At 38.5% G+C, this 13,078-nt stretch overlaps 1 protein-coding gene across 4 annotated transcripts; it reads right to left on the bottom strand.

Annotated features, from left to right (window-relative positions):
• Nucleotides 1–6,709: 6,709 nt before the first annotated feature.
• On the bottom strand, nt 6,710–12,403 carry kek1 (leucine-rich repeat, immunoglobulin-like domain-containing kekkon 1 protein). 4 transcript variants are annotated; one of them, XM_017624196.1, is made up of 2 exons: nt 11,216–12,403; nt 6,710–10,377 (listed from the first exon to the last, which is right to left on the bottom strand). In XM_017624196.1, exon 2 carries the CDS (start codon nt 9,895–9,897, stop codon nt 6,778–6,780), a length of 3,120 nt encoding a protein of 1,039 aa, XP_017479685.1. In that variant the 5' UTR covers nt 9,898–10,377; nt 11,216–12,403; the 3' UTR covers nt 6,710–6,777. The 4 variants fall into 4 exon arrangements, with proteins under 4 accessions (XP_017479685.1, XP_017479686.1, XP_017479687.1 ...); XM_017624197.1 differs by having other exon boundaries at nt 11,880–12,403; XM_017624198.1 differs by having other exon boundaries at nt 11,940–12,403.
• Between the last annotated feature and the right edge of the window lie 675 nt (nt 12,404–13,078).

The raw sequence follows: 13,078 nt of genomic DNA, 5'->3' as shown, positions 1-13,078 counted from the left end.
ACCCAAAAATATGCCGACTTCACTCGCGATGGCACATGAAATGGAGAGAAATGCTGGACATACCAATGAATTCATTAGCAAGTGCCAAAAGAGAAATCTCCGTTATAAAAGGGTCCCAAGAGGTGAGAATAGGATTCCGAGTGGCATGTTCCAAGCGATGTAGATCCATCAGTATCTCATTAAAAGGGAGTTTAAAAACAAACAATTCTACTCATTATCCTTGAAACCCCTCTCAGAAAGGTCAAGGTCAGACAGATGCTTCATAAGAAAACAGTTCAAGTCGTCTACATCAAGCTCAAAAAAGAAGGCTTCAAAGCTCGTGTGGGTCAAATAGATCGAACTTGCATTCAACTCAAAGTGTAAACAACATTTCTGAAAATTCCGAAGAAGAGGGTTATTATGGAGAAGATTAATAGGATATTTGTAACAGTAGATACTTAATTAATAAAAAACAAACTTAGTCTAAACAACTTGTGTGAATTTTTAAGGTTCATAAACTACAGAGTTAGTACAGTCGAAAATCGATTTAATAAAAATAGGCAATTTCAACGAGTGCTTGGGTGTATGAAATAAGTGCATAAAAGCCGCAAATATAAATTAAATTATTTACAAATATAAAGATGAATGGAAACCAGATAAAGGAGTTGTTTGAAGCGTTCGCGACCAGAGTGACGAAAAACAATTCAAACAACATAAAGGAATTAAATGGCAGAATTAGAAATTTAGAAATCCGCGACAAATAACACAATACGAGCCGGTGGTAATGCGGCAAGGGGTTTCGTGCGACGAACCTCTAGACATAGTAAAAACGTAACCCGAATTCAATGAAGACGAGCTAAAAAGAATCCTGGCGACATGCTGCCGTTGCCGCCTACAGGTTGTTTGAGCCTTACGCTGGTAGTTCTAAACACTATCAAGCAACAGCAATTATAAGAAATATGTAAGGTTACAGTTAGAGCCGATGCCGTTTTAGCATCGTTCAACACCACCTTAAATTTTCATGCAATTATAGCGAGACTAGACTTCTCTTTTGCGGAGAAGCGTCCAATTTTTTTTTTGCTAGAACAGGAATTGTCTACACTCAGGCAAGGCTCTTTGAGTATTGACAAATTTTATGAGTTTAGAGAAAAACAAATTTACACTCATAATAAATACGATGCAAAACGGAGATAATTCACATTTGCTAACTTCAATAAATGAAAAGTTTATGGTAGACGCACTTCGCGTGTTTGTATCGGACTTAAATAAGCCATAGTGTGCAAGCACAATTCAAAATCCAACTCCTATACTTCAAGATATAGGACCTGTACCAGCAGGTATTCGGTTAAAGAAAAGGAACAACAACGATGTTACAGCAGTGATAACTAAAAAAACAACATAGCAGAACTGGCAATAACAATAACTAAGTGACAGCAGAGATAAATAAAATGAACAACAACATAGCAGCAGTGGTAAGAAAGAAGAACGAATTGACAACAGTGACAGCAACAATGAAACGGAGCAGTGTAATTAACGTTAGATTATTTAATTTTATTATTACCTTTAAAAAGCTTGTAAAATGACGGACGCTCTACCACCTGACTTAGACTACGACGAAATAGATGGAATTGTGAACAATTTAGAAATGGAAAAAAAAAATTTGATGAGTTCATGTAAAAGGTAGTTAGGAAAAAGGATATTTTTGATGAAGGTAGTAATGAGGGAAGAATTAAATGCATGACAGCAGTCCATAATTAAATAATACAAGGATATGTATTTGTGTATTTGTGTAAGCTCAAACTGTACACTCTTTTATCTAGATTTCGCACATCGTCTTCAAAAGAGTCACAACTCAAATTAAATACGTTCGTCAGAAAATGCGAAAAACTATTTCGTAGCACATGCTAACCATACTACTGCGACTTTACCTTAGGTTTTCTTTTAACAAATTATAACAAAAATTTTCTCCAGCCTTTGCTGAGAGGTAAATAAAAGCTCTGTGTACATTTTTAGCACATAATTTCAAAAATGTTGTGACTCTTTTGAAAAGGGTGTGCGATTGGTATTTTAATGTGATCGCCTTCTGCCAAAACGGTAGTAGAAAGGTATTAAAAAAAGTACGCAAAGCATACAATTACAAAGAACAATATGTATTATTAATTCTATGTGAACTTGCAATATAAATATTTGGTGTTTTAATGAAAATACTAAATAATATGTAAAAATATGATTTCTAAATTTAAGTTATTCGTCATTTCCTGGGACAAAATTTAGATATCGACCGTTCAGCTACGCAAAAACGAAAAATGCAGATCAATAGAACTTTTTACATTTATTTTAACCATGCCAAAATTATTTGGCGCAAGTAAAAAATAAAAAAAGTTCTAGGTTGAAATTCATTTTTTTGATTTTTCAAATATTAATATCTTACGAACTCTTTCAGCTAACATAATAAAAAATATATAATTACTTTTATTTTTAAACCAAATCACTAAAAAACGAACAAATATTATTTTTTCATGAAATAACCGTTTTTGAAAAAATGCATATTTAATGGTAAAAAAATTATATTATTCAGAAAGTACAAGTTGTTATTATTAATTCGATATACATATTTTATCATGATCTACTTTTGGGTTTCAAGAATATAGTGAGAATAAAAAATTTAAATAAACAAAGCAAATAAACCTCTTATATCTTCTTTATTTATTACCTGCGCCAGCGTAAAAGGTTCTATCAGTCGACATTTTTGGTTATTTTATAGCTAAACGGTCGCTTTTCTAGTTTTATTCCAGAAAATTACGCAAACGAGTATCGGGTATGAAGAATTTTTGGTTTTGCTACTAATTTAACTAGAAACTGTAGAGTGAGCAACATTCTGTATAAGTAAAAGAGCCGATTTAATGTGTGGGAGCGAGAAGACTGTTCTATTACTGAATCATGACAGCAGTCTTTAGATATATAAGAAAGGATAAAAAGCCACGTTCGCAGATTGCTATAACCGGGAGACATTAGAATCAGAAACTGTAGTAATGATTCAGGTTGATAAAAAATGGTAAGCTTTGAAATGGGTAATATTCCGAATGGTACAAAGTATGAAAGATTATATTATTGGGATTATTGCGCTGGAAACCATGAAACTGAAAAGTATCCTTATTGAAAAAAACGAAATGAAAGTGTCCTCAATAAGTGAAGTGTTGAAATACAAAACTGGAGGCCTTAAATAATGATAACCAATTTTCTAGTAAGCAAAACAAATATAGCTGGAGGCAATCAGCTAATATTGCTATGAGCTTTTATATGAAAGGCAGCGTGACAATTTTTCTGCACTAACGATTTTACGAAACAATGTTACCCAGGGCGTAAACGATTTTTTGTCAAACCATAGGACAATTTTAAATTCTGATTTCACCAAGTGATTTACCCAACGCCTTTGCAAAAACACAGGAACTCGAATCAAATAATATATAAGCAACCTTTGCTCTACAATTTGGGAGAACACAAAATTTTGTTTTGGACAAAGTCAACTGCAAAGAAATAATATTGTGAAGACAATTTCACAGCGTGATCAGCCCCGACCAACAACAACAATGGATGTTGATCGAAGTATTCAGTTCCAAAACCGGTTGCAACGAACGCCAGGCAATGATAAAACCGGCAAAATAAATAAAATTGAAATTGTGGGACATAGAAGTCCTACAACGCCAGTCGATGAAAGATCCTTTGAAGCGCCTTTGCAAGAAGACTTAAGTGAAATAAGAATTTAAGAAAATGAAATTCTTCAGAAAATTTAATCTATTCCTGCAGTAATAACTTCCGAAAATACTCCAATTTGGCGCAAACAGTATCAATGTCATTTAGCAGAAAATCCTTTGGTGAATAAGTAATTGAGGATCTAACTATTCACAATTTTTTTTATTTAGTTTATTAATTAGAATTTTAAATTTTTTAAGAAAACACTAAAGCTGTATTTTGTTCCCGTGGACCTAAGTTTATAAATAGGGCATTATTTTCTTTCATTTCGGCTTCAGAGGGCATCATCGCAGGTTCCACGATTTTGAACCAGGTCTACACAGTTACATAAATGAAAAAAATTCGCTTCGCTATTTATTAAAAAAAAAAAAATATTTTACTTATCGACAAAAAAATAAATGATATCAATAAAAGTAAACCCCGATTCTTATAGAATTTTTTCCGTATAACCTGAATCGGGAATTAGAAAAATTAGATTGGCTTCAGTTTTTGAGATATTTTGCCTTTAAAGCTCCAAAATACTAGTGTGTAGAGTTTAAGCTTGCCTTACATATTGTATATTCCAACATGTACTGTTTTTATATTATAACGGTAAAAAAATATGTTAGTATATCGTTTTTTGACACCTTTATGTCAAAGTGTCTCAAAAATTAGAGCCAATCTGATATTTTTAAGATCAAATTCTGATTGTGTCAAAAATAAAAGTTGAAATATGACTTTTATTTTTTTCGGTAAAAAATAAAATTTTAAATTTTACTTTTGTTTTTCAGCAAAATATAAAAGTAAAACTTAACTTTAAAAAAAAAATTTTAATTTCAAAGATTAAAAAATATCCACGACAGATGTTCTGAATGCTGCAATTTTTTTAAATTTCGTGGCACACTCTTGGAAATTATTCGATATGTTGTATCTGCTGCCAACGTCCATTGCCTCTAATATGAACATTCTATCTGAAAACTTCCCAAAGTTATAAAAAAAAAAAAACAATTATGATTTTTAGAGTGACAAAAAAAAAGAGTAATTTCAGTACTTTTCCGCCTAAATAAACGTTCAAAGGCTAAAATTGTTCACATACTTGATTTATTTTTTATTGTACTGGTTTCTTGAACTCCATTGATTGAAATAAAGGCAAGAATAATTCGTTAGCCTTTTTTCTGCCAAGAGAAGGGAGCGACACTAAAAACACAACTCGTGAGATTTGCTCATATACGAGTGCTAAATAGACAAATTCTTTTCGACTGACTTTTTGCAATGAAATTTCGAAAATAACTTATATTCTCGACCCGACTTTTATTTATTTGTTTTTTTTTTTTATAATCAATGAAACGTAACTTGTTTTTTTCGTGACTTGTTTTAAATTTATCGCTAATGCGCAGTTCTGTTTTGAACAATGTTTTGTATGTTTTGGAATTTAAATCAGAGATTCTCAGCTTATAGCTTATTTCTGCAAGCCAGCTCATTTGAAAAAGTTTCCGCTCAACATTTAATTTGCAGCTTGAAGATTCGAAATGCGCAAAACTTAGTCATTTTGGTGGTTGTGTTTTTCTAAGTTAAACAAATTGCCAAAATAAATGCAGAACATTTTTCTTGTTGGGAGTATCTCTGAGATTTTTTTTTTTTGTGAATTTTATGCTAAACACTTTTCAGCTGTGATTTTTTTTGTACTTATTATTCAAATCCAATTTGTAACCAGAAGACGCCTATTCGCTTTCACTTATCATTGGTAAGCATAAGTATCGGGTGACCTCTTATCTTGTTACGCAATTCCAAAAACAACTTGGCAAATTAAAAACAGGAAAACTTTGTTTTGTAAGTATGCAAATAAGGTTTCAAAAAGATGAAGAAGTACTGGCAATGCAGTAATGGAAAGATATTATTGTTTTTTTTTGTTTTTTTTTTTTTTTGTTTTTTTTTCTTTTAACTTACGCTACGCGACGCATGGTTCTAGTTCTGCCTGTCGTCGCTTCCACGACCAGCGAAGCGCCAACAATTCAGTCGCAGCCGCATTCTGTGCGCCTTGACCAGCATTCGACACAAATTTCGCCACATAAATTTTCATTTGCATAAACATTTTAACTTTCTTAAGTACACCAATTTCAGTCAGTCAGCTTTTTGTTTTTAATAATAACTCGAGCGTTTCGTTTTAATTTTGAATTTTCGCAATTTATTTTTTTTTTTTTGGTTTTGTTTTGGATTTTTTTTTTCTTTTTATACATATTTTCACAACTTTGAAACACTGCGATTCATATTTATTTATCTTATGTTTAGTATGTTTTACTACAACTTATTATTATATAGTTTTCTTACACTACTTATTTATTAAAATTATTTATTTACACTAGTTAACCCTAAAAGTATACTTGTAGTTATGCATTCGAAATTCATTTACTAAGTGACTTATGCATTTATATCTTGTGACAAAACATTATATATATATATATCTTTTTTTTTTTATTTACTTGTTAATATTATTCTTTTCGTTTACTTTTTTCTTTTCGATTATTATCTTCAGTTATAAATTACTCAAACACTATCACATTAAATTTTTATACCACTTGCTAGCCGCAGTAGTAGTAGTTACGCGAACGTATGGTCCAACGCACGCATACATTGCTTATGAGTGAGTTGGAAGAGCAGCTACCCAGTACAAAAATCTCTAAATAATTAAACAAATTCGCTTCCTCTGAAGTCTGGTTTGGAAAAAATAATAATAATAATAAAAATTATATACAAAAAAACTCTTTACGGAAAAATTTAAAAAAAGAAGAAGTGGAAAATATACACACAAAATATCGTTTATATCTAGATATGTTTGAAAATAAAATATTATACTAGGATCAATTTTTTTTACAAAATATTATCGAACTTCGAAAAAAAAAATTAAAACCATATTTGTCCAACAAACAGACCACGAAGCACATAGTATCTACTTATATACAAGAATTTCGAGTTGTATTTCCGCTATACCCGGATTAGTAATTGCAAGTCTTCTTATTAGTCTACAGCGCATGAGGACTCCGCTGTCCCACCGTTCGCTCGCTGATTTTACACATCCGTACCGCAACCCTCCTGATAACCCTCGTCCGGTGAGTTGCGATTAGTGCTCGTTAGCGCTCGCTTCAGCGCGGTGACTGGCGGCAACACTGGCACACCACCCTTCTGCCACACGCGTAATGTTTTGGCGTTCACCGGTTGTCCGTTCGGTAGTATCGAGGTGTGCGCTTGCCCCGTTGCGTTCTGCTTCACAGTCGTCGACAGTGTGCCTGCCGCCGCCGCTGCCGCTGCCGCTGCCGTAGGCGTGGGTGATGATCTTGAGCTAGTAAGTCCAGCGCCAGCACTACTACTACCGCTGCTGTTGTGCTCATGTAATCGCGGTAGTGTTCTGCTGGTGAAATGTGGGCTACTATGATTGCTGCCGCTAACGCTACCGTGTTGACTCGCCGCTGCCGCTGACATATGTTGCTGCAACTGTTGCAGTGGATGCATTTGTAGGTGATGATTGTGTTGGTGTTCCGCGCCTGGTACCAGTGGTAGGCCGTAGTCGTTGGGATAGCCGCCGCCGCCGGCGCTAATACCAGCGCTGGACGAACCCGAAAGATTAGTGGTGGTTGTTGAAGCCGTCGAATGCGTACCACCGCCACTCGTGCCACCCAAACCACCGCCATTTGAGTTATGCAGCATCGCTGCCGACGAGGTGGAGGGATTGTGCAGCATACCATTGGAGCCAACTGTTTCATTACTATTGGTGGGCGCCAATCCACCGGTGAGCTGTAAGTTGTTATAGTGCGTGCGCGGGAATGTTTTGCTGAAGTAGTCGACGGTGCGTTCATGCAAGTCGTAAAGTTGGTGTGACTCCATGATAGGCGTCTTATCAGTATAACGCTTCAGGTAGAGGTCGTCGGCAGAGGAGTTGCCCGTAGGCGAATTCTCCCACAAGCCCGAGGGGTACAGTGAATCACAACCACCCGCGCGACTGTATTCACCACTCGAGTTGCCCAGTTCGGTGCCCAAATTTGCCGTCAATATTGCTGGTATTCTTAAATCGACGAATTCATCACTGCCGTAACGTTTTGTGTCATTAATGAGATCTGGGTTATTGCCAGCCGACGCCGTGGGCGAGAGAAAGCAGGGTGCCGTGGATAGTACGCTGCCATTATTGTCATAGCCAGTTGCGGAGTATGGCAGATCGGTGAGGCGCGGTGGTTTCTGCACAGGGTTGGCAAAGCCCGCCTCATTCGCCGCCATCGCTGCACTGCTCTTTCGTTCCAATGAGCAAGCTGCGTCAATATAATTAGGTACGTCGCCATTGACAATAACTACGCCCCCCATGTTTCCATTTCCGTTTATAGGTTGCTGCTTGTTCGTTACAGAATTCTGATGATTGCCACTCGTCACCACCTCCATGTGGTTGGGCGTCTTGCTTTCGGTGTACGGCTGACGCTTGACACGCATGAGCAGGAACATAACCGCCAGCAAAATGCATACGATCAACACTACCAACGCCGCGCTAAGGCCAACAATTTGTCCGCTGCCTAACGACGCCATGCCTGCGGCACGCATACTCACATGTAACGTGAAGTTGGCCTCCGCAGTGCCTGCACGGTTTTCCGCAACGCAGTAAAATTCACTGGAGTCCGTTTCCTGTGCATTTGTTATCACTAAACGCGAATGTTTCTCGAAGTGTCCACTCTCGTAGATATGTATGCGTTGATAGGAACTGAATGCGCTGTTGTTCGCTAGTAGCCTACCATTCCAATACCAATTCATGACGGCAGCTGGAATAGCTTTTGCGCGACACACCACCGAAGCATTCTCACCCATTGTCGCCTCCACATAATGGCTGATGGGCAACATTTCTGGCCGGCAGGCAAAATCCTCGACCTGCAGGTCAGAGAAGGTGCGATCTATTATTCGCTCGGGTCCACCTGCGCACAGTGGTGCCACCGGATAAGGTATGTTCTTCTGCGTCAACCATAGTTTCGCATCACGCATGCGACAATCGCAGAGCCACGGATTGTCGTGCAGCTCGATGCCGTGCAGCTTGCTCAGGGTCTCGATCGTGCGTGGCAGTAACACACTCAGCTTGTTGCCGTTCAAGCGCAGCAGCGTCAGACCTTCCAGACCATCGAAGGCTAGTGGCGCTATGGACTGTATGTCACAGTGCGACAGATCCAGCTTGTGTAGCGCAGGCGTACTGGCGAACGAGTTAGACTCGATCTTGTGTATGTGATTGGAAGCGAGCGTCAATTCGCGCAGCGAGGAGATATAACTGAGTGCCAGCGAAGGCACCACTACCAACAAATTCTGTGACAAATCCAGTTCGACCAGATTGGTGAGACCCTTAAATGTTTCCGGCTCAATTTCGCCTATCTTGCAGCTGCGCAAATACAATTTCTGTAAGTTCAACAAATTTGCGCGTATGAATTTCTCATTCGACAGCGTTTGCAGCTTATTGCCCGACATGTCCAACACCTGTGTTGACGGATCGATATTCTCGGGTATTTGTATGAGCTGCCGGTCAATACACTCCACCGTCTGCTTTCCGCCCTTCCACTTGCACGCACACACCGTCTGACAGCTGCTCAGCTGTGGCTGCTGATGTATGATTAACGTGTTGTCCGCAGCGGGCACGTGCGAGTGCGTGTGATATGGTGGTGGTAAAACTGGTGACAGTACTGCCGGTGGTGGGGGAAGTACTGCTGGCGGTGATGGTGGTGCAGGTGGCTTACCGAACTGCGCCATATAGTCGTCGGTCATGGCCTGGCTGTCGGCCACCGAGTACACATCGTTGTTGATGTTGGCGGCGTGATGCTTGCCGACAGCGCCACCTGCGTACACGGTATTGGTGGCATCGAGGGGAAAGTGTGGCGTAGTAAGACTATTGCCGCCACTTGCGGCGCCATACGAAATATGACCCGAACTTTGGCGATTATAGCGTGTGGCCAGCGACACAGGTGGCTGGCCGATGAGTAGCAGTAGCGAGATGAGTAGATGTGGCCACAGTGGTGGCAGCAAGCGAATTGAGTTAGGAAATTTGATGCGGTTATGTGTTGTTTTCGACAGTGACTTCCGGCAGAGGTGAAATGGATGTGTATGTCGATGTGAGCGCTGCTGCCTTGGCCTGTAGCGGCAGGTGATGTAGAGTGGTTTTTGTTGATTTTGCATTTTTTTCCGATTTTTAATCGCCGACTCAGCTGTTACGTATGGTAGTTAGTTGAGTTTAGGACTTTTTTAGTGCACATGAGTGCATATTGAGTATCTTCATTGAAAGGATATACTGCTCGGCGAAGGTTGTTTGCGGTGCAGAGTTTGCGAGATATGCAATTTCAGTTAGTTGTATTTGGGAGACATGCGTCTCTTTTATTGTGTTGTATGTATTGCTTTCTTTTTTTTGCCACTTGATATGTGAACTGTTTCTTTCTACCTGCAGTCTTAGTAGGATATGCGACAAGCTATATACTTTTCTAGTCGCTGCATTTTTTTGCCGGTTTTTTTTCTGAAGTAGTAGTTTTTTGTATTAGTTTTTACCTTTGCGTGAGCTTTTCACTGAACGTGAGGCTCAGTGTCTACACTTTCTTGAATATTAATTAATTATTAATATCTTTCCACTCAAAATGTTCTGCACGCAATTCAGTCGTACGCCTGCTGTTTGGGGTAGAGGTGAAAGGAAAAGCGTGTAAGTAACTATGATAAATTAAGGTCGAAAATAAAAGCGATTCCGTATTAATGTGAAAATTAAAAATAGTTATTTTTTTCTTTTTTCTAAATACGCTTTACACGCGCTTTTTGATGAATCCTATGCCTGTGGGAGTGTCTGAAATGTTTGCTTCACATTTGCCCCTAAATTAAACGCTGCTGGCTTGAGAGAGGGAAAGGGTCACAACAACAACACGAACAAACAAAATCTGAGTAAATGATTTATGCGTCGCTGGCTCTACATTTTTGAATTCTCTTGTTTTGCTTTTACTTTTTTTTTAGTTTTCCCTCCACGAAAGCATTGCTTTTGTGAGCTGTGTGCTCCTTTTTGTTGTAGAGCTTATGCTGAGCTTTGCATTTGATTTTCACACACACAATTTTCACAGGGATTCGCGCTTAACCTTTTATAATTAACATAAAGCACGCGCTGCTGCGTCTAATGCGTGTCCTTGTCGCGGCCGTCGACGAGTTCTTCAACTAAATTTTTTTTTATTCTTTGTTGTTTAGATTTTACGTCAGCATTTATGTCGATAATGAGGGTTGTTTATGTTGTTTATGTGCACGCGTATTAAAATGTATGTATGTATATGTGTATGTAAGTGTGGCTTAGCGAAGGTGGGTGGGTCATGGTCGTAGAACTACTCATTTTATGTGTGTCTCAGATGGGATTCAAACACTGATTTATTTGTGTTTTTTTTCACTTTTATTTCTTAACGTTTTGATTTCTTTATGGGACAAAAGCTTATTATTTAGTGACTACTCCGAAATGTTTCGCGAATCCACTTACAACTTTAATGTATCGTTTTCACTAACCACCAAAAGCTTTAAACGCTAAGATTTGCGCTCACACCAAACACTGTCTATTTTCGACAACTAAAATTCTATGCAGTCGATATTTATTTTTTTTACATTACGCGAAACTCTATTTCACTTCACTTTGCTGTGTTGTTGTTCGTACAAATTATTTTCTAAATATGATGTACCTCCTGCCGCGCGCACAATTACGTTTGTTCTAGCGATTTGGTGCATGTAATTTTTTCTTTGTTTTTTTTTCCAAATGCACACATCCAGAAAATCACAAATGCAACGCATACTCTACTACCCACTGATAGAAGCGGAATTTTCACATCCGCTTTGTAGTTTCAATGCAGGCGCTGTCACTCTCGCCGACGTATGTAAGCGTGTTGCAAAATTCATTGCCCGAAAAAGGATGCGCGGCTTTACTTTATCAGCTTGTTGACTGGCTAACGGACTGCCTAACAGCCTGCCGGCCTGCCAGTCTATTTGCCTCGCAGCTTCGGCTAGTTTTGCTTCGTTTGGCACAATTTCGCATTTAACGATTTTTTACTTCGACATGCTGTCGTCTATTTCATTCAGTAACATACACTTACACGAAAATTCACGAAAATCTTCAAAATTCCTCACAGCAAAAATTTTCAATCAACGCGTACCGATGTGTATATTTTTTATTGAAATTTTCACACTTATCCAACTGTTCGTTTCTTTTTCACCTTAAGTGTTGTTTCCTTGTAATTTCTGTGGTTCACTTCATTTGCAAATTATTTATTGCCTTTATGTTGACGAATTTTAAAATTTTTAGCAACATTAATGTGCACACTTGTATTATGATTTCACATTCAAATTGACATTAATAATTTTATAACGCCGCCTTTACGAATACACCCAACCGTTCGTCATGGTTAATCGTCGTGGACTGAAGAAAAATGAATTGAACGCAAACTCAAAATGCGCTATACTAGTTAGCACAACGACAGCGCCGCCGATGGTAGCGACGAACCGGATGGAGTACGAATCAATGCCATGGCAGTGGAGCAAACTGGCTAGCCCATACACGTACGTATGTATGTTACTCCAAACATAAGTCGCTCAGAGTCAGCAGGATTTTGGTGCGCTCCATGCAGCTGTTGGTGCGCGATGAATTGAACCATTATGTGTGTGTGTGTGTGTGTGTGTGGGTACGCGCAGGTCAGTGAGTATATCAACTGGAGACTTCTCTCTGCGTCTTACCTTTTTAACGAAGTGGAAAATGAGTTTTAAACGAAAAGCGCGCCGCTCACTGGAAATGCCGGAAAGTAGAGGTTGGGGTGGTGATGGTGACGTTGTGAAAACGCTAGCAACATGCTGCTGATACATTTGTGGCTAACATTTGATACGCGCATGCAGTTATCGTTGAAGCCTTCAGAAAGTCTATTCAACTGATAGTTATTTAAGTTTACTACCCATCGGATGTTTAAAAAAGGGAATTAAGTGCTCACGTCGGAAATGGCAACCAACATCAATAAGGTGCTGTTCACTGGAACCAAGTTCACCAAATTATTTGTTGGTCCATTCCGCTTGCCCATTGCACTTATGCAGACTAAAATGTAGTGAATAAGGAACAATAAGCAACCAAACTCAGATAGATATAAAACATCTACATACCAGCATACTTAACACATACGGAAGGTCTATGGTGTAGTTAATGAACGGCGGAATGTATTACCTTTCATTGGTACATGCGGGGGTTTGGCTCATAGCTCTTGTATTTTCAGATCACTCCTTTAGTATTAAAAATTTATTAAATCTTGAATTTTCTACACCTGCGATGAGGATCCTGAAAATCCTCAAGCGAGCCAGAGAGGTGAACCTG

This window comes from Rhagoletis zephyria, unplaced genomic scaffold, assembly GCF_001687245.7.
Source record: "Rhagoletis zephyria isolate East Lansing unplaced genomic scaffold, Rhagoletis_zephyria_1.1 Rzeph_scaffold_03527, whole genome shotgun sequence".
Classification (NCBI taxonomy): domain Eukaryota; kingdom Metazoa; phylum Arthropoda; class Insecta; order Diptera; family Tephritidae; genus Rhagoletis; species Rhagoletis zephyria.
Note: the sequence above shows the minus strand (reverse complement) of the source record. Positions and strands in the feature narration are given on the sequence as shown.

What these genes read in the sequence shown, in the direction of transcription:
- kek1 (XM_017624196.1), bottom strand. Translation starts at nt 9,897, where the DNA reads ATGCAAAATCAACAAAAACCACTCTACATCACCTGCCGCTACAGGCCA.